Genomic DNA, 22,215 nt, shown 5'->3' on the forward strand with positions numbered 1-22,215 from the left:
TGCAGAAGGTCAGCACTAATATCTATTTTTAAGAAAAAAGGGAGACATGCAGTCAGTTGTTTGAATACAATAGTTTGCCATGTAAATAATGATTTTTAACTTCATGAGTTTGTCAGATATAGTTTTTCTGTAGATTAAAAAATCCTAACTTCGCAAATTACATCATTCCTAGTTTACAGAGGTGTGACAGAACATTTTGTTATCACCTTGTGTGCTTCAAGTTATGCAATAGAATGAACTTATGCTTTTCTGCAGTTTCAGTAAACAGATTTTTTCTAAACTGCAGCAATCTTCCACATATATTTGTGGGTCACAGGACAAGTGTATCAGATACCTGAAATAGAACTTAAAACTTCAATACATCTAGCTTCACTTGTTTGCATAAATGCACAATACATTATGTTTTTTTTTTACTCTGCAGACGAAAAAAACACAAAATGTATAAAATCAAATTAACATGAGATTACAAATTTTCTGGGCACATAACAACAATAATAAGCTGCTGCTTCCTGAAAATTATTGAGAATTTTATAATGATGGATTTTGATGAGCCGGACCTGGAAGAACTCATTCAACATGATTTGCATTCTGAGATGAACAAGATTTTGGATGAATCCAACACCGATTCACACTCGTCACAGAAGATAGTTACGTCAGTTAATGCAGTGCTGCCTGATAGTCCTCAGATACACGATCAAGGTATTTTGTTACTTTTGTGTTTTTTGTTGTTAATATTCAGTTGAAAACATATTTATTGTGGACAGCTCTCCCTTCAGTGTTCTGGGGATTAAAACTGTCATTTTTCATGGTTTTGTTCTAACATTATGCCAAATATCAACAAAAAATGTAAAAAACAGAAAAAAAAGATTTTTTTTCTGGGAGAATAGTAAAACAAATGTAACCTTGTTTCCAAAAAAAAAAAAATTATGTTTGATACTACATAACATTTTGCTTTCTTTTGTTTTTTTTAATGTAACAAACAAGTATATAACTTTGTCAACAATTCATGCAGCATCACCAGTGTCAAATAAAAAGGATCTTGGCACTCATGGAAATGTTGCCAATGATTCACAAACGACAGAAAATAATGGAATTTCACAAATTCAAGTGACAAATGTCCATTCATGTAATGTAGAAGCCAATGAAGTATTTCCATATAACAGTCCAATAGCTGGTGCTGCTGTGAAAAATGAAATACTACCACCAGATTTTAGGTACAAAAAGTTGCATGTTTCTCAGCAAACTACAGTAACATGATTATTAAATGTTTACTTGTATGGTATTGTTTGTAGCATATTAAAGCTGTTTCTTTATCCTTAATGTAACTAGGCAATTTGTGGTTAATTAAATGATATATAGTTCAATTCACCCAAAAGTGAAATTGTTAATACTGATAGTTTGAATTTAAACTGCAGTTCAACAATATTGTATAAAACATTTGGTATCAATGTACTGTGTGTCTTTGTTGGCAACTTGACAGCTGGACAGACATTGTGTAACATTTTTACAGTGGACATTTTTCTGTGGAGCGATTTCCTACCACTTCTGTAGAAGAACACATTGCTATGGAATGTTTAGTTCAAAAATCAGAACAGAGCGACCTGTCCAACCTTGCCTGGTTGACAACTGTTGATGTTCAGGTGGCTACTATTGTTCTAAATATCACAAAAAGAAGCTGTTTTCCAACATAACAAAACTTGAAACCTTTTTTTTACATTGTGCTTACCACTATTTTGTATGAAACAATTTGGTTTGTTGGAATACAAGTGTTTGGGTTTTTACTTTTTTCACACAAATAATTGAATACAAATCTTACAAACCACTTTATTGCTAAATATTTTTGCTTTGAATAAAAACACCAATGCCAAATTAGGTATATATACAGTAAACCTTTGTTAATCTTGACCTGTTTGGTCCAAAAAACTTGTCCAGATGAGGTGAAGATTTGGTTTAAAAGATGTCAATGAGTTCAGGTCTTGCCACATAACAAATCATTTGTACCTCGAGCTTTATTTGAATTAGGCAAAGTTATGGATTAATCTAATATGGTTTAACTAAGGTTTACTATATTTTTTGAAAAGTCGTTTATGACATTTTTGTTTCACAACTAAACAGGGTCTCTTTAAATCATACTTTGTTTTTGTTACAGCAAGCTTTACAAAGAGATGGAGAATTAAACATGGATGGTGGAATGGCAGTTTCAACAAGCCAGCAACTGACTGCAAACCATGGCAAGTTGTGCACCAATACATCTTGTAGTATTAGTTATACAGAAACATTGGCACTTTGGCAGCTTGGTTTGCCTTTGTTTTGTCAGTGTTTCACAAGTATATATTTTGACATGAAGAGAAAAACATTGACATAGATGAGCCATGACCCCACATATATTTTAAGATACACATTTTTTGGCCCCTTGGATCGGTATTTTAAAACAGCTGATGAACAGACACAATATTTTTTCCCATGTCTCCAAAATATTGTTGGTCTCTTCCAAAATTGTGATCCTGCTACGTCACTGGGCCATATTTTTAACCAGTTTGTTAGAAGATGTATATGTCATGTCTTGGTTTAAAAAATGAATAGATCACTAAACACTTTCTTACCTTTTGTAGTATATTAGATTTTTTGCAGTACATTAGAGCTACAAAATGACAATCAAAAGTTGATTTTTAGAATCACAAATACAGTATGACATAATTTAAAAATGCCAAAATTTAAAATTACCACATCATTGGTTTAGGTGAAATGGTATTTCCTTCCACCACATCAGTGATGCCTCCCTCTGGGTTTTCTCCACAAGCAGTTGGAAAATCCCCTTCTACCACTGGTGGTCTAGAAAACATGCAAACAACATACAGACTGCAAACTAGATTTACTCCTATTCAACCTCATCCAAATCAAGATCGTAAGTTACAAGAAACGTTTTTGAATTTGTATGAAATGAACATTCAATGCAAAAATAATTATATATCTTGAAAATGGATTAAATGATATGTGGGTTTAACTGCTACAAAATAATGTTGTGCATAAAATATACACTTATCTAAACTTAATTGGCAGTAAAATTACTTTAAACAATTTCAAATTATGTTTCAACAACCATCCTGAAAAAAATCCTTTTTTCCCTGTTTCACCTTGTAGTAACAAACAGAAGTTCATTTGTTTGAAGCAAACATCCCAACTAGTTTGGACTAGCATAGGATGTTTGCTAAAGAACTTTGCCTTATAAATACAAATGTCCAACCCAACCAAGATTTGTGTTGCCTAAGACCGTTGGATTTCTATTTTAAGGGGAATAAAAGATAAAGCTTCACAATCAAGGCGGTTTTTAACTTTTAAAGTAGCTACATCTACAAATATAATTTCTTTGACTTCTGTTGTATCAACTATTTGGATTCTCGTAATGCATCATGTTATTTTAACTAAGCTTGTAAAATTCATCTTTCAGATGCACATCAACGGTACATGATACATGGTGGTAACCAGAGTGGGGTACACCACCGAACCCTGTTACCCATGTCAGACCGGCCTGGGCCCCATAGATTCACCCACCATGGGGGGCATCATTCCAGTTATCACCCATATCCCCCACCCCCGCCTTATGGGGCTACGTATTCTCATGAAGGTTTCCATTATAATCGACCACCAGGTGGAAACCAGAAGATTTATCCAAAACCTGTTTATTCATACAGGTGCGTTGATTACCATTTGAAAAAAAATCCTTTTCTAAGGGGTTGTTTCAGCAAAAACATTCTTGTTTTAATAATGTGAGGCAAGGTTTATGAAATTTATAGCAAGATTTAAAGCCATTTATGTAAAGTTAACAATACATTTTTTTGTTTTATTTAAATGTACAAGTTAAATATTGTAATTTGTTTTGTTTTGTTCCCAAATAATACTTGATGATATTACGTAGTTTTTCAGTTTTAAGGAGAAAATGATACACTTGTGTTTGTAATATTGTTTTTTATTTTTCACAACTTAAGTATAATTACAGCAAAGAGGTGCCATCCAAAAAGTTTAATATTTTTTTGCTTCATGAGGCCATACGAAATTTTAATTGGAAAGAATCTTAAATATCTTTCCTCCAAAACACAGTTGTCTTATTGCGATGTCACTGCAAAAGAGCAAGACTGGTTGTTTGCCGGTGTCAGATATCTACAGCTTTATGATGGAAAACTTTCCTTACTTCAAGACTGCCCCTGACGGGTGGAAGAATTCTGTCCGCCACAATTTGTCCCTGAACAAATGTTTCGAAAAGGTACATTAAAAATATAAAAGTGCACATCATAAAAAAATCTTATTTTCTCCATCAATTGATTGATACTATCACTTTAGGTACGTTCAAAAACCAATTAGGACAGAAAGCAATGCACATCAGCTTATCAGACAGGGTTTTAAGAAAATCACTAGCATTTGCTTATTGTTTGTGAATAAGATGAACATAAATTCATAACTGCAATCAGAAAGACTCTTGTCATGGTTTCGAATCCCACCGCAGGCTAGATTTTTTTAGCTTAACCCCTTGCGATGTGGTGGTAAATGCTTGGTGACGACTAAATCGGTATGGCACCTTTAATAGGCCTGACGAACTGTGATTATTTGTGAATAAGTAATTAAAATATTTGAAACTTCTACTGCAGAAAAGTCATTTTTTGTACAACTGGGTACCAAAACACTTTTTGAAGTTGCATTAAAGAGATTTTTTGTTATTTTTCATTTGGTTTGCAGGTTGAAAAACCAAATGGAACACAGAGAAAGGGCTGTTTGTGGGCTCTTAACCCCGCCAAGGCAAGTAAGATGGAAGAAGAGGTTCAAAAATGGAAAAGAAAAGACCCGGAAGCAATAAGAAGAAGCATGTCACACCCAGGTATAGGAATTTGGAAAACATCGGCTTTATTGTTACAAATCTACCAGATTATGACAAGTGAAACATGAAAGGCCACAAGGCGCTTTTTGAAATGCTTTGAATATAGTTTTTAAATCAGTTTTTCTCTTTTTGTACAAACCCCCACTTTTTAATTAAAAGCTATACATTACTTTGTATGAAGTACATTGACCATTTATTACTATTGTATTTATTAAATGGATTGTGGTTTCTGGTTTCAAAGTGTGCTAAAGGATTCATAGACCATGAGTTTTTTTGTGCATTTGAACTTCTAAACTAGCAACTTTAAAAGAAATGATATTTCAGGTCAAAAGCTAGGCTAGGCTTTCCAGGTTATTTTGTTTTGCATCCCGGACACAATTAACCCAGTTTACCTTTCCATTTTTTAGATGATTTCGACAGAGAGATGGAGGAGCTGAGAAGAGCAGATGAGGAGGCGGCTAGGAGGAGAATGCTCTCACTTTCATCCCACGGGCTCTCCATGGTAACTCCTCCTCATAACTTTCACCCAGGTTTTCCGCTTCACCGCCCAACCGGTCGCGACGCCGGTCAAGGTCGACCGCACATGCACCCGAGCGGATCGGTTTCTATGCCAACCACACCACAACATCTATCACCTCAAACTGGAACGTACAGGTACAGATGTTTTTTTTTTAATTTTGTTTTTGTAGTTTGTTTTCTATGTTGTTGCTTGGTTATAGATAGTAATGGGACGATACCAGGTTGTGAAGTGAGTACCGATACCGAGTACGAGTACCACATGTATATACCTTCGATACCGAGTACGATTACCGAGTACTTAAGTGTAGTGTTGTACTTAGTTGTACATCACTGGCTAATTTATCTTCCATCATCGGGGTACAGGCGTGCACACACACATGCCGAAAAATGTAATCTCCACGTCATAGCGAAAAATATATACGTAAACTGGCGGAACTTTTCCAATTTTGTACTCTCCGAAGCAAATATTGGCATAAAGTTGCCCGTATTCTTATGGTGTAAATCGACCTTCGGTACTCGCACGTTGGTATCGAAAACTGAGGCAAAATATTTCGATACCGAGTACCGGGTACTCGTCCCATCACTAGCTATAGAGATCAAATTGTTTCGCAAACTCTTGGTATTCCCTTTGAATGTAAATGAACTATGCAGTTTGTTCTTAATTGTAAAAACGCAAAAATCCGTTGAACCACTTTAAAGGTTTACTGTGGTTTATTATATATTTGGGAAATAGGCCAGCGATCAAGCGATAAACATACATTTTCGGCAATATGAGTATGCCGTGACCGCTGGTCTGCATGGTGGCTTCAAGGTTGAACCCAGTTATAAATGTATATTCATCTTAGCTCTTCGACAACATTTAACGCCATAAACACTTAATCCATATTCAGCTTCTTTTCCTACATACGAGTAGATCAAAAGTTTACTAATGCTGGTTTCCTTGACCAAATTGACTGAACATTTTTCAATGATTAAAATAGTTGCACTCAGTTTCTAAAATATATTTTTGGCTTACGGAAAATAGTTTTGGGTTCGGCCTAAATATTAACTCGCTTACTATTCTAGTCGAAACATCGTGATCTTTTTCAGTACCAGAATGCAATAAAACGCTATTTGTTCTGCCAAACAGTTAGTAGACTTAACCCATTTTTAAATGTACTTTAAATATGGAACAACAACAAACTATAGCCGAACCTTTTTTGTAAGTGCGACGGTTACATCGGGATTCAAATGTTTTGTTATCTTGTTATCACAGACATCCAATGACTCCAGTTCAGCGAACGCTTTCGACTAACGCTAATACGTACGGACACGTCGGAAACCACAATTTTACTCGTCCTCCAAGACAACTTTTCCAGTTTCCAACAGAACCACATTCGCTTTCCATAGGTAAGATTACCAACTACACTGGCATGCGATTCGGCTGATTCATACAAAGTTATTTTGAAGATTTTTTGGTGAATGTGAAGTAAGGTCTCAAATAAGCTAAATAAAAAGCCACCAAACCCAAGATAAGTAACACTATACACATATCTGTTCAAAAGTTTAATGGCGGATATAGAGGCCCGAACAGACGTAAAAGCGACATGGAGTAAATTATATATACTCCTCATATCACTGGTGATGACATCAGCATTTGCTGAAACGTTTAAATAATAAAGCATGTCAGTTTTACGTCTATTTGGGCCGTTAAGCCTAGATTTGTGTAGTGGCACATAATATTTCTCACGTAAAAAATTGCTTATAATCCCACAAAGTCCTGATCTATACATACATACTTTAAATTAACACAGTGGTTCTCAACACGTGTAAGGCCATGGACCACCAGAATAAATGAATATCGTGGACCGGTCCATTGTTAGGGCAAAAAACATCCACGGCAAGCATATTTGCTTGAATTATTTTTCTTCATACAGAATTTCGAGGAATGATGTCAAAAATTTAACAGCTAACAATAAATGGCACAAAACTTGCTTGTTTCGTACTGAAAATTCAATGAATTGTATGCAACTATTTCCAGTTTATCACCAAATACAATAAACGTCCTGTGGACCACTCAAAATGTCTTTATAGACCAGTTAAAAACTATGACCACTACACACTTGCTTCGGACTTAAGTTAACTGATCCAAAATCATATTTACTTTAACTGTAATGTGTTTTCATGGAAAGGTGTTCCTGAGGTGACATCCACTCCAGTGGGCAAATCTGCAAACAATTTAGCCAAAACTCTTCCCCAACTGTCGTCACCAAATTCGTCATCGTCTACGTCATCAGGAACTTGCGCCGCTTTCTTCGGTTCAATTGCCGATACTCTGTCCGCCGCCGGCCCTGACCTCAATGACCTTGACCTAGATTCCAGTTTGGCTGACCTTTCGGCCTTGCAGGTTAGTGGACAGTTTCTATTCCCGTTTTCATGGAAGCAAAGCTCGTTTGGTACAAAAAGGGTAAAATGAAAAACTTGCAACTTCTTTTCTCGGGTAGGGGGAACTCTTTTATACATAACCGCAAACAGTCAGATGGCGTTAATGCAGACCAGCGATTACGGTACACCAGAGTCTTAAACGGGCCTGAAACTAGAGTCCGAACCCGAATCGTTTTTGGAAAGCCCGCAATTGGTTTTAAACAAGGCTTTTTCAGAAACCCAAGCCCGAACCCGGCCCAAAAAGCCCGGTAATACATATCATGGTATATACCCGGCCTATTGAAGTTTCATACCGAGTCAAGTTTTCTTCCTAACTTTCCCATTTGGCAAGGAAAAAGTCTAGGGTGTCTTGGGTTCGAATCCCACCGCAACGCTATAACTTGCTATGTAGAAACGCTTAAGCCTTAGCGGTCGGCTTGATTCGGTCTGACTCCTTTAAAATGTTTTACGCTTTATAGAATTAACGTAGTATGGTTTCTTTTCTCGAGGTTCGATCCCTGGACGCTCCCTTCAGTTTGTGTTGGTAAAGTGCGCCGGACTCTTCGGTCAAATTCTTGCTCGAAAATTCGAAAAAAAAAGTTTCAGTCTGTTATTTTCCCACAGGTTCCGTTTTGGGACGAAACAACCGGTGTAGGAACACCACAAGATGGAGCCAGTGATCCACTTCTGTCTAGTGACGTTTTTGAGGAAACAGATGGACATCAAACAGGCCCACAAGGCGATGCTATGGCCCAATCTTTCCACATCATGGGTCAATCTGCCCACAGGGGCGGTGACCCTCCTGGTCCGGATGTATTCCCGCCACGCTTTGGTGGAGATCTATCCTATTTGGCGAGCACGGGAAATAACAAGCCGGTCATGCTTCACTGAAAGTGGTATTTTTGAAAAGGAAATTAGAGAAACCGATTTGCCGTAGACTTTTTGTAATTTTTAGCTTTAATTTTTTCCACTTTTGTCAGAATATTTGCACTTAATTAAAACTTGTTTGCCACACTGAATAGGTGAACTGTTTTCCCCCCAAACGTGGCATCATGTTGGAAAACGCTACTATTCTAGCATGAAAAACAGTCCATCATGTTGCTGTATAACAGATCGCAATCCAATACACTTTAACCCGCTGCTTAATTCCAGACTTTCTGCTACATAAAACCCTATAGCTCGCTTTTTTTGCAAGCTAGCTAACTCTAACCTAAAGCTACTGATATAACTGTTGGTAGGTGTGGTCTCAAACGTTCTATGTTGCGCATAGACTGTTTCTCTCTATAAAAAGTATTTTCGTAATTCTTTAACGGTGTCGTCGGCTGTTGCAATACGTTTCGTCTTCAACTATCCGTTTCTCTTTTCAGGATTTTTTTTTGTTTCTTTGGCCCTTGTTTGAGTAAAATATTTTTTTTTGGTCAAATAAATGTTTCATTTTGCTTACTGCTTTTTTACGGGAAATTTGCCCTTTGCGTGTAGGAAATAAGAAGCATCTTTAGCCTAGAACAGTGGTTCTCAACTGGTGGATGGCTTTTTGTGTAGTCCACTGGACGTTAATTATATTTGGTGATAGACTGGAAATAGTTGTTCATAATTTATTGAATATTCAGCACAAAAAACCTTATCCAAATTATTTACCATTTTTTTGTTTGCTGTCAGTTGTTTGATATCATTCCTCAAAATTCTGTAAGAATATATTTCAAGCCAATATGCTTGTCATGGATCCTTTCTTTATCCTTACTTAACAATGGACTGGTCCACGATATTTGTTTAACTAAACTGGTTATCCATGGCCTAAAACGAGTTGAGAACTACTGGCCTAGATTTTTTGATTTTTATTCAGTTGTTTATGCTGGAAAACCAATAGTTTTAAACCCTTCAGACTTCAAAAACAAAAACAAACATCTTCAAACACTTTTTTCGTCATTTGAAATCAAAATTCGTTTACACTGTGAAGCGAATCAAAAGTACAAAGCCTATATATTTTTTGTTTCACTGTGTTTTCAAATCAAAAGCCAGTATGTACTAGTTTCATTCCGTATTTTGGGATTGTTTGTGCATTATGACAGAGTTTTAACAAATGTTTCAAAAGTGTATTCAATTTACGTACACATATTTTTGTTTTTGAGTTTTATAACGAATAGTGCCTTGCCTGCTTCTATATTTTTGTAACCACTGTTTTTTGTTGCCTTTACAATTGTCGAGAGCAAATTGTTTTAATCACTTAAGTCTTATGCGGTATTTTATTACTCGAGTTAGAACACATTAGTTTTTAAGCTTGTTTTTACAATTGTTGTTTTTCCACAAACACATTATGCTTTCCACGGTTTTCGATTCCGACTTACTTGTTTTTCGATATCGACTCTAACCAAAACAACCGCCCTTGCACAATTTGTTGCTGCTTTAAAAAAATATATAAATTCCGACTCCTACTCTACAATATTTAAGAAATTACGATTCCACCTTAAACAAAGCTTCGGGGACCGACTTTACAACCCTGTTGCTTTACAAGATATATTGTACAGTTAATTTGACTCCTATTGTTTTGTTTCTGCAACTGATCGTTGTCTCCGATTTTTAACATTTAAACACATTTATATTCATCGTAAAATCTGTTACCTGTGAAAACTCCTATACCCTATAAATTTTTTCGAACAAATCTTTTATGTAAGGTAACAACTATTTTAACTTTAACCCAAGAAAAGCTTTTTATCTGAAAACATCTTGCCAGTTAATGTTACAGTTTAATTACTTTTCTTCAACTTTGTATTTTTGTATGAGATGTTCTATTTTTGTAAAATACTGTGCACTATTTCTGGTGAACCCCACACACGATATAAAGCTTTGTATTTTTTATCACTTCGCACGTGTTTTGTTAGCACTTTAAAGCCATACACATATAGTACACCTATAAAGCTCTTTCAAGTGAACGTTGTACTTAAAGGGAATCCGAAACTATATCAAATAAAAGTATTTTTTGCTGGGCGTAATCAATTTTTGTAGCACATAATATCACGTATATTATCTCAAACAAAATATATTAGGCTAGTATTTAAAAAAATAAATGCTTCGGTTTTCCTTTAAGATTGTACAACTGCATGCTTTATTTTGTGCTGCATTGTAACGTTGTTTGGTTCAACGCCTTGTAGCCGATGGGCCAAACGTACTTAGTATCAGTCTTGTAACGGAAATGTGAAGCACAGTTCCGTAATTAAGACCTATTTTTCGTTTACTTAGAACATTTTTAGATTACTTCGATTTTTAAGTGCTGAAATAAAGTCGTTTTATTACATTTGAAAAGGGTGGCTTATTTTGATAAACTTATTGAGACAAATTGTAGACGTACTTTAATCACTGGTTTCTAATCTTACATTGGACTCTTCAAAGTTGCGGAATTTATGACAAGTCTAAACCAGTGGTTCCCAACCTTTATGATCGAATTCCTCACTTGACAATTCGAACATTTTCATTCCTCCCCGAAAGACTATACCAGTAGATACTAAACCATACAAAGATCATTTAAATTGTAGGTCTTTTATCAACTTCACTGATGCTATTTCCAGAGCTAAAGTGTTTATTTACAAACAAATTAAAGAAAAAAATTCCTACATAGTGGGACATTCATTCCCGGTTGGAAACCACTGGTCTAAGCAAATAGCAAAAAAACACATGCAAGACTAATCCTGTAACTATATTTACTGAATTCTGCATAAATGAAATACGGTCATAGCTAAGATCGAAATTGGACGATTTTTTTTATTCAACCTTATTTTTATGTCAAATTTTCAATTACTAGGTCAAGGATATTTGTTCTTCGCTTTGTTCAAGACTGCTGCCTAACACTCTACAAACAAATGCCGAAAATTACGTTTAATCAAATAAACAAACTGTCAAAGAAAACACGATAAGTTAGGCTATCGACACATAACAGGGAACTTTTGTCATCGCACAATCAAGGCTTGGGCAGCATGTGTTCTCGGCTCTCAGATTTTCGGATGTTAAACATACTGCGAAAAGTTCGTCGTAATCCGGGACGTCTCCGATCACGTTCTGTAAAAAATAATGGCGTGCGTTCAAATCCCCCCGCTTCACTATTTACCCAAAAACTGAATACGAACTTTTTTTACATTTGAGCCGTTAGTCTGACCGGGTTGGGCTTCAGATTTTTTACAGTAACGTGCCATTTGTCTTTGAGCTACAACTCCTATTTTGCGTTCTAATTTACGTATTCTTTGGCGTTTTTGGGCACTAAAATTGTTCAGTTCTTGTTTTGTGCACTTTGTGTTAAGAGAACGGAAATTAGCCAATCCTTCAGCTCTGGTTTACAATAGTGTTACCTGATTGCACAACAGACACGTGATCATATTCGTCCAGGTCACCCAATGACGCAAGAGTGCATGATGGCGTCACTTGGTTGTAGTTGATTGGTTCCGGGGGGCTATCGTTCGATGACAAAGAGCTGCTGGAGCGATCTACTCCACTGTCCTAGTGCATCAAAGTAAAACATGTAAAACAAACTCACACTTAAATTAACACTGTTTGTTTTAATGAATAATAAAACTGACTCGGTACATAAACTTAATTTCGGGAATCAAGGCCCTGGGACTATAGCTTAGCACAAATTTTAGCTGGTTTGTGAAACTTAAATATACCTTTATTTTTTTGGGCACCGAAGTAAGAGAATTTTAACTACTTAAAACCAACTTTCATTTGTAATGGTTTTTTAGTTTTTTATAGCGTAAAAAAACTCTAGATGCCACTAATAAGCTTAATTAGACTACAAATTGTAAAATCTCGTTTTCAAGGCTAATTTTAAGCAATTGTCCAATAGAAGCAACCAATGAGCAAACATAAAAACGTTTCAGAAAATATTGTACCTTATCGTCTGGTGGAGCAAGACGAAGTTTAGGAGTTGTGGGTGAAGAATAGTTCGGGTTAGTGATGCAGTTATTGTTGTCTATATGAACGAAACAAGATTGTAACAACATTACTATACTGTCGACTTATCCTGGGCAATGAATATGCAACCAACGTTTTGACAGTAACAAATCTTAAACCTTCAAAACTTAGACGAATCCGGTTAATCGCATACCCAAACAGTAAAAAGTTGTGTAATCAGGTTAAAGCGAAAATCCGAACGATTCCATGATCGAATGGATACAATTTGAAAATATAATCCTTTTACAATTAAACGGATTGTGCGATTAACCAGATTCTTCTGTAGTGTATGATGTTGTACACAGAGTCTTAAACAAAGATTTGCCTAAACTAGCGCGACTATTTTTGCACTTTTTGGTGCTCACCAATAACAGAAGTTTCGTCCCCTCTTGTTGTTTGACTTCTTATTCCTGGCCGCTTGCGGCGCGGTTGAGCAGTGTAGTGAACTTCAAATGAGTTCCTCGATCTTCTGTATGTGACAGCAAAAACAAAACAAGAAATATTTGATTTAGTAAGACAATAAATTACATTGGCTTAAGCCTCGTTAAATAAACACAATCATCCTGTCTTTACAACTTAACGTGTGTAAGAAAGGCCTTTTATGTCAATGAAATGATTTGGGGCTAAAACATTGTTTTTGTAGTAAGCAGTGGTTTCCAGTTCTAAGTGTCACCAAGGTATGAGAATCCCAAAATCACATTTTATCAATGGCTAAAATGCTTCCCAAATTCTGTACATACCACCGCATACTAAATGTTTATAAATTATAAGGTGAAGAACCAATTAGTTTGATAAATACCATTCAATTGTTTGTCGTTTATCTGGTGTAAAAGAAAACGTTACTTTTTTACAAACCACCTTTACTTACTTTAAACAGTAATGCACCAAATAACCGACAACAAGTCCCAGTAATACCAAAGCCGCCACAGCCCCCACAACCTTCCCCATGTATGACGAAAGCATGACGCTGATTACGTCATGGATCGGATCTGACCGCTTTGGGGGTGCAAGGGTCGAGTTAGTCGTCCGGGCTACAGAGGAAGTGGTTGTTGAAAGAAAGGCAACCGACTTGCTTGATAGCGAAGAAATGTTGGTTGGAGTTGAAAGACTGGAGGATGGCAATTTTGACGCTTGGCTTGGAGAGACCATCTCGGTTGAGGTAGAGGTTTTTAAGTCTGATACTAAGTTTGATGTTGATGTTGATGTTGATGCCTTCATGCACTGCTGAAATCCAAATTCACCGTTGGCACATTTGCACACAGCAGCTATAAAACAGAAGTGAGTTTAGTTTTTCAAAGCACAACTGGCTACATTTTGTTTGGCGCGTCTGTGATTGCATTCATGCCTTGGTAGCTAGTGGTTCCTTTCACAATATGTTGTATCAGTTGTGTAACGCATTACTGACACCCACTGCCGAAAAGAAGCACTTACGTCAAGCAGTGTTTAATTGAAGCACAATACAAGAATCTGTTTATAAGCCTTATGAGGAATATAGTGGCAAGTGGCAATATACCCTAATACCAGTCGATGTTGAGACTATTATTGCCATTATATTCCTCATTAGTTTTCAACTGCATTTCAAACAATCACAATTAAAAAAACGTATTGGGGTAACTTACCATGTTGGTCTGTCGATACACAACTTCCGAACTGACCACAGTCCAACTCTAAACAAGTCCACTCAATACAAGATGCGATGCTGGCATTCCACCGGGCAGATGATAGACACGTGACACTAAACTCTGTCGCCATTGGCTGGTCTAAAAAGTACAATCGGATTGTTGATTTCAAAATGTTTGACAATGATTTAAAAGGACGGTGTAGCTGCAGCGCGTTTAGCCAATCGTTCCCTCCGCCGTATTGCACTTGTTTTTTTTTTGCAAGTTAGGCCTATTTCACTTTCTAAGTGTGGCAAACAAACTATTAAATTGATCTAATGATCTAATGCAATTGTGTCGCTATGTTTTCTTTTTTCGGGCGAAATTAACTTTACAGTAACATTTCTTCAAAGTGTATTTGTGACCATGTGTAGCATTGGTAATTAATCACTTTGTACCTTTTCACAGATAACTCACCCAAAACGTGTCGTCCTAGCCCGCATTTTAGAACAAGTTTTTCTCCAACATCAAACGAATGTTTAGCGGGATTTCCAAGAACTTCAACAGAATCGGGTAGATAAGGTAAAATGCATAGTATCGCGTCGATTTCTATCACCGACTCGTGTCCTTGATAGAAGGTGTTTTGTTGTTGGACTTCATGTTGCTGCTGCACTGTAATGGCGGTTGTTGTGGTCACCGAAGAACTTTGAGAGGTTGTGGATTCGGATTGGGGTTGGATACCTACAAGCAAAATAAAATAAAATGAGCCAACCAAATCATAGTAAGCCAGGCCTAGTGAAGGCGTCATAACGAATCAGACGGTCACCAAGCATTTCCATATTGCAAGGCGTGTAAGCTAGAAAAATCTAGTCTGCGGTGGGATTCGAACCCACAGCCAGAGCCGTTCCGGGGTTTGTGTAAAGCAGTGGTTCCCAACCTGGGGTTCGCGGACCCCCAAGGGGTCCGTGAGATGGTTTCAGGGGGTCCGTGGAGGCAAACATTTTTAGTAGCATTAACAACAGTACATTTTTTTAAAACTGTTTTTAATAATCCTGCATATGAGTGCAAACTGTTTATCAAACCCTTGGTTTAGGAAAAGTTGTATTTGTTGCCTCCATTGTGACATCACAACACACATTAACAATAGAACTTATTGTTTCAAGTATTGTACTCCAGAAAATTCGTCTCTTCGTTGCATTGAACGCTACGGTACAGAACTTTATTAAGATTGAAGGACTGTGAAGGTTGATTAAAAATCTGCCCCAAAAAGCGAAATTATAATAACGTATAATGCAGGAAACGAAAAACATAACAAGACTAAATTACGTTGGGGGTCCGCGGATCTATACAATTTATAAAAGGGGTCCGTGACTACAAAAAGGTTGGGAACCACTGGTGTAAAGTAACGTTTCAGTCATTACAAAGCCGTGGATGCGCTGATTAGTGACCTGTAGTAATGGTGCTAGTAGCCGATAACGCCCCTATTGTTTTACTTTTATTTTATGGTGTAGTTTTTCTCCGCTGTATGTCTTGTAACAAATTTGGCACATAGCGTTGATTTAAATTGTGAAAAAAGTACCAATCTGCTTAAATAACAGACGTGTGTGTTCAATCAGCAAAATTGCAGTATGTGTTTGCTATGGTCACAGGAAAGGTGGGTGTTGAAGTAGCAGCTGTTGCACATAAAGACAGAACAGGTACTCACCCACACACTTGCCGAGGTCGGTGTCAATGATCATACCGGACAGACACAAACAGCGGAAACCGTTAGGCCGAAGAGCGCATGCATAACTGCATGTTGCTGATTTACAAGCATCAGCATCTAAAACACAAAATAAATGAGACTTTGAACGTTTTTTTAATAAAAGTCTGGTGGTCGGATTAAAAAAAAACTCCTTAGGTAATAATTTTATTCGATACAAATATACAAATTCTTGTGGTTTGAATTGTTTACGTCAGGGTCAAGGGCTCGAAAATTTTTGTGAAGCTTTTTTATTGTCGCAACTTTGGAAACGTTTTTTTTTTCAAGGATGAAATCTAGTCGTGAACAGTATCGTGAACATATTGTCGTGGAAGGATTTAATCTAAACAGATTTGGACGATTGTTTCATAAACGCAAATAAAGTATGGGCGCCCCAGAACAAAAACATCATAGCAAGTCGTAATCTACAAAACCCTGTTCCATATAAAAGCCCCATAACTTTACCTTGATTGTATATTTGCAAGGAAGGGTAAGAAACTTTCACACCAAGTAATCTGGAAGTGTCTAAACCCTTGTGCAATGGTTCGTGTAAATGAGGATAACCTTCTGGTTTTCCCAACATGGAATCGATCCGCCAGATGTCACCAGTACGATTGTCACTAAACACGACTTTGTTCTCGTACACTGCGAGTGAGAAAGGAGAGCGAAGAGCCACGACGTCCATAGAGCGGGCAATCAAGGTCTAGAAAATAAAATAAAAAACTTTAAATACGTTAAGATGAACACTAAGTCATGACTGGGATCAGCCATGAAGCGTTCATGTCGACCAGCGATCACGACACACACAGTCATGGTACGCTAGGCCTAATAAAGGAGTTATGCAGAATCGAATAGCCTACAGAAGGAAATGTATTTTTCTTAGTTTTTAGAAACGTTTTTTGTACAAAGTTTGTTCTGACACGTTATCATGTATTTTGGAATATTTTGAATCGAAAATCGAAAGGTGATTTAATTTTTAATGCTCTGGGGCAACTCTTTGGGTTTACTTACCACCATACAAAACACAAATATTAGAAAATTCAAAATATGCCTAAAAAGGAACAATTGCCTTTACCTATGTTATGGAAATATGAGATTTAGGCGTAACCTAACTGTAAAAACTCTTATGGTTACTTACCCGTTTCAGGTTGCCATCAAGGGTTTTCATCTCAATCCTCGCGTCAAACATATTCGATTCGCTCCAGTAAACCACCTCTGTGACGTAATCAATAGTGACGCAATGAATGGTGCGTACGTGCTCCACCTCGAAATCTCGTGGGTCACTTCCGTCCATGTTCAAGTGCACAAGCTTGGAGGGAAGAAGAGAGTTACCCTGATCCGCTACTAGCATAATCCTGCGAAAAATTCAATCCGTTACCACATTAGGAAATTTAAGGATCTCATTGACCTCGGTACTGTTAGGAAGTTTTTAGTGTGAAAACTTCGTCACTGACTGATAAAGTATTTGATTTACATACAAGTTTTGCACAAAAGTTTATTAACTGTATTTAATGCATACATGTTTCTTTGAGAAACCGTTTGAAAAGAACCTACTAGACCTGAAGAGTTTTTTACTAGAATCTGATTGTGTTTACGCACAACAGCTGCTTGACTATGCTGTGAATGCACCGTATAATTTTCCGTGCGTTTTGGTTTGGACAGAGATATATATTTCTACTAGAATAAACTTCTTGCTACGTTTATGCATGAGAATGGATGAAGTGTCATAAAAATCGTATTAGGTTTCGCTACCACATGCGTTTACAAAATTTCTTATAACAGACTTTCAGGCAATTTAATTTTTTTGTGTTTTTTTATGTTGGTTTTAATATAGTTATAAAATATCAGTAAAACTCGTTTGGAAACTCAAATCAAAATCCGTGTACCTTCGGAATCACTTACCCTTTGTTGGGAAATAGTGCGATCGAAACAGGATCAACAAACTCGGCAATTTTGATCTTCTTTATGTTGTTCACCTGCGTTCGCAGCAACGGAACAACATTTACGTGACCTTTCATGGCGCTTGTCCCTCTACAGGCCACGTACAAGTTGGGCGTCAACCAATCCAATGCCAGTGCGACCGCCGAGGGCACTGTTAAAGTATGTTTTAACTGTAAAAATGATGGAACAGTAACGTTTTGAAAAAGGTCGTCGTATTAATTAACGGAATATTCACAAACTAATTCGGAAATAGAAAACTTACTTCGTAAAACAATGTGATGCGCATCATCGATTCGCAGAAAATTAATGTTTCCGGTTTCCAGTTCAACCCAAATAAGCGTGTTGGTGTTGACGTCATGTTCCATAGTTAAAATGCTGTTGAAACAAGGTTAAAAAAAATAAACTAAGTTTTCAAAATCAAGGCCCTACAATTTTATACATTAATGATGAAAGAAATAACGCAGAAAAATAAATAAAAAAAGTAACAAATTTAGCGAAAATCCTGAGACAAAAGATATTGGTGTATGGGTAATGTTGAAACACAGATCAGTTCACCGAGGTCTGAAATCAGGTAAACGGAAAATGACATCCTCTCTCCATTCGGGACTTCGTAAATCACGTCTCATTATTTGATTTTCAGATACATAAAAGAGAAAAACTGTTGTATCTGTAGAAAGCAACAAAAGTTTTTACAGTATTTTTGCAGATTTTTTACCACAGTATTAATATCTTTTATATGTAAGATTTGATTTCCAAACAAAAACAAGAAAAAATGTTTCTTACCGTTGTTTAACAAACAATGTGTCGAATCAGTTGGATCAGTCCTAAACGTAAATACTTTATTTTGATTTTTTTGTTATGTCATATAGCCTTGTAGAACAAATGTAAAAAGACAGCTACAATTTAACATGTAAAATCAATGTGCCAACACAATGGAAAGTTAGTTCCAGAAAGTGCACTCTGTTTCGACCTATAGAAGATTTGGTCAGTGCGTGTGGTGAGACATTAGCCGTACAGACTAGTAATAACAATGCTACGACACTCCAGATTGTTTTAACCTATGGGCTACCACGTCTTGAAGGTGCCATAACCAGAAAAAAACACGGTGGAACTAAATCGTTAACTCACGTGTATCCATCAATGCAGGCACACTTGGCTTCGTCCATATTTTTTAAACAAACTTGATCACAAACAAGACTCTCGTAATGCATCTCATCATTCCAGACCGTAAGGTTCTTGCGCAAGTAGCACTCGCTCGCAGGTTCCCCAAGAAGATCGGTGTTTACAATAAACTCAGGGGCTTCAAAAATATTTAAAGGTTTGATGAGCAAAACATACCAAATGAATTGTGGAACTGTGTCACATTGTGGTTGTATGCTTACTGCAAGTTTTCTGGGGGCACAAAATCTCAAAACTACTAGCAACTTGTGGCAAGCCGGGAGTTGTAGTATAAAAGAAATGTTTGAAAATGTGATAGAAAGATCGTAACAGATTAGATTTTGGTAAAGTTTTTACAAGAAAATAAAAACAGGTAATCGACATAAACAGTTATTAAAGCTGCATATTTTTATTGCTTTTTATAATCTTTGAAGTGTTAAAATTCGTTTTCACTGGTTTCTTTTAAAAATGTCAGAATTTTTTTTTAAATTTTAACCGAAATTAAAGTCTCTGTTTGAAACAAAGGCATTAAGGAACAGAAAGAAGATAATACATAGTATTTATATATTCATAGTATTTAATTCATAAACTTACGTTGGCAATTTCTTTCGTCCTCGTCATCCTGATCGTTTATCCCATCAGCGCAATCACTTTCTCCGTCACATATCCAATAAGAGGAAATGCAAATGTTTGTCAAATTACATCTGCAAAAACATTTTTAACTTGTTAAATGAACTTGATTTTACCGTTGCGAGAAAGTTGCCTAAAATAGTTTAGTGCAGTGGTTCTCAAACTTTTTATTGTTGCGACGCCCCTGGAAATGTTTTCTGGACTTGCGACGCACCAGCAAATAAAAGTTAATGAGGAAACTTATTATCAAAGTTGTGTTTATTGATACAACAACAAAAAGCCACGAAACGAAACTATTCTGCGACGCCCTTGGTAGATTGAAATGACGCACCAGGGCGTCGCGACGCACAGTTTGAGAACTACTGGTTTAGTGCAAAACAGGCCTCGTTCGGTTGAGCACAATTATGTCTTAAATATGTAAACAAAACGTTTTAACTACAACCCATGTTTGGATACGTTCCAAAAGAGACTATTACAACAAAGAGAGATACCTGACTTCGCCTAGTGGACAAATGAAACTCGAACAATTCTTTTCATCTGCTTCGTTCCCGCAGTCATCCTCACCATCACAAACCCATTCCAATGGTATACAATCCATATTGCAATAGAACTGATCGGCTCGACAATACGCTGTTTCCTAAGAAAAATAAATCATTATTTTTGTTTTTGCTGCTATGGGTTGTTAGTTGGAATTCCAAGTACGTTACAAGCGTTTTCTTGGTGAAGTTGGTGAAGTTGCTTTGAGCAACAAACGTAGACGGCATTGCTCAATGACAATGAAATTGGATGAAAGTATCTTACAGTTACCAATTAACTACGAACCGAGAAAAACAAAACAAATTATAAATGTTCCAACAGTTTTGCAACGAGACTCACTGGTATTTTAAATAACTCTGCTCTTTACGCCCTCTATCAGCATTTAGCAATTATTTTCAGTAGTGAGATCTTATGTTATTAGCTTTAGCATATTAATTAATTAACGACAGAGACAGAAGGATCAACAGTCACTATATACCCAGGAGACAAGGCAACTCTGTTTTTTTAAAAACACTTAAAATGCTAGAGCAGCAAGCATCATCAATAGTTTACCTTTTTATGCATGCAACGGCAAAATTTCTATCCACATTTTATCTCAAAACACTAACATTTAATTAAAAATATGCAATAATCAGAAAGTTCAACACCAAAAATCTAACCTCACAGTCTGTTTCGTCGGAGCTGTCAGAACAGTCTGGATATGAATTACATCGCAAAGCATGTGGAATGCATTTGTTGTCCGACACGCATGTGAAATGTGCTTCAGGGCATCCATTCGGATCTATTGCAACAAAGGTTTGTTCAGCATTTCACCTAATTAGCTCACAATACAGGGAACAAAAACACAGAAAAAAGCATTTGCAACAAGTTAGGAAACTTTTGAACTTGTGTGTCATATTTCGCCATTATATACAAGCTGTTGTGTCGCTTAGAGCCAAGACTGTTTACGGCACAAACTTACAGCACTCGTGCTCGTCGCTGCCATCGTAACAATCTGCTGCACCATCACATCTGTACGAAATATGAATAAGGTCGCCGTTTCGACACCTCCAATCCGACCCGTCAGTAAAGACTGAAATTACAAACGCATTGCACCTAAATATTGTTTCTTGTCAAATTGTAATTGCATTATTTATTTTACATCGTGAAGCATAGGCTACATAAGTTGGTGTGGGCAGTGGTGGAATTAAAATTTTTGTCAGCCGGTTCTATCACAAAAGTCATATTTTTCAGCGGGTTCTGTAACAAAAAATCCATTGACAGCAACCAGTAAAGCTAACTGATTCGCTGATCTTATGAAATTTTGCAAGACAGTTCCAGAGAACCGGCGCGAACCGGCTGAATTCCACCGCTGGGTGTGGGTAATAGTTGACAAACATAAATTAACAAAAAAACAAAAGTTGGTAGAATGCAAAATCCATTGGGTCAGGTTTACAAAAGAAATACCTGGGTAAACCAAACCGAGTGTGACGGCGACGATGGCGATTCTCAAATACGTCATGACAAAAAATTTACTTTGTACATCAAAAAGAAAATCAACAAAAACTGACACAAACTCACACCACAGCCAACAAACCGCTCTGGCGTGCTTTCAGGCCTGCTTCAGCGAACTTCAATTGATTCTCGCCGATTTGACGGTTGCGTTCGAAGCAACTGTTGTACAGTATTTGATTTATGAACGATATATGACTTTACATACGTTTTTTTGCAACGGACAACATTAAAAAACTTCTGGAATTAGTTTGAACACCTCTGGGTTTAAAAGTAGCCTGCATCAAAAGTACATTTATTGTTTTTAATCTGGCGGACAGTAGTTAAAAGATATGTGAATATTAAAATATATTTTTATCTTAAAAAGGGTTGGTTTGGATTAAAAGTTT

At 36.7% G+C, this 22,215-nt stretch overlaps 2 protein-coding genes across 2 annotated transcripts; one reads left to right on the top strand and one right to left on the bottom strand.

Moving 5' to 3' along the window:
• The first annotated feature begins 429 nt into the window (after positions 1–429).
• Positions 430–11,084, top strand: LOC145232734 (uncharacterized). Its single transcript, XM_080097403.1, has 12 exons — positions 430–699; positions 1,013–1,214; positions 1,511–1,640; positions 2,150–2,231; positions 2,741–2,905; positions 3,449–3,692; positions 4,099–4,261; positions 4,732–4,870; positions 5,278–5,524; positions 6,645–6,778; positions 7,561–7,775; positions 8,417–11,084. Exons 1-12 carry the CDS (start codon positions 534–536, stop codon positions 8,681–8,683), a joined length of 2,154 nt encoding a protein of 717 aa, XP_079953529.1. The 5' UTR covers positions 430–533; the 3' UTR covers positions 8,684–11,084.
• A 384-nt stretch (positions 11,085–11,468) lies between these two features.
• On the bottom strand, positions 11,469–21,908 carry LOC145232733 (uncharacterized). Its single transcript, XM_080097401.1, has 20 exons — positions 21,782–21,908; positions 21,297–21,407; positions 20,995–21,116; positions 20,290–20,435; positions 19,763–19,872; positions 19,139–19,310; positions 18,794–18,834; positions 18,566–18,677; positions 18,273–18,385; positions 17,972–18,161; positions 17,208–17,424; positions 16,535–16,772; positions 16,034–16,150; positions 14,806–15,069; positions 14,350–14,490; positions 13,599–13,995; positions 13,096–13,199; positions 12,670–12,749; positions 12,130–12,277; positions 11,469–11,842 (listed from the first exon to the last, which is right to left on the bottom strand). The coding sequence occupies exons 1-20, from the start codon at positions 21,834–21,836 to the stop codon at positions 11,745–11,747; spliced, it is 2,976 nt and encodes a 991-aa protein (XP_079953527.1). The 5' UTR covers positions 21,837–21,908; the 3' UTR covers positions 11,469–11,744.
• Positions 21,909–22,215: the final 307 nt, after the last annotated feature.

This window comes from Phallusia mammillata, chromosome 6, assembly GCF_965637545.1.
Source record: "Phallusia mammillata chromosome 6, kaPhaMamm4.hap1.1, whole genome shotgun sequence".
Classification (NCBI taxonomy): Eukaryota; Metazoa; Chordata; class Ascidiacea; order Phlebobranchia; family Ascidiidae; genus Phallusia; species Phallusia mammillata.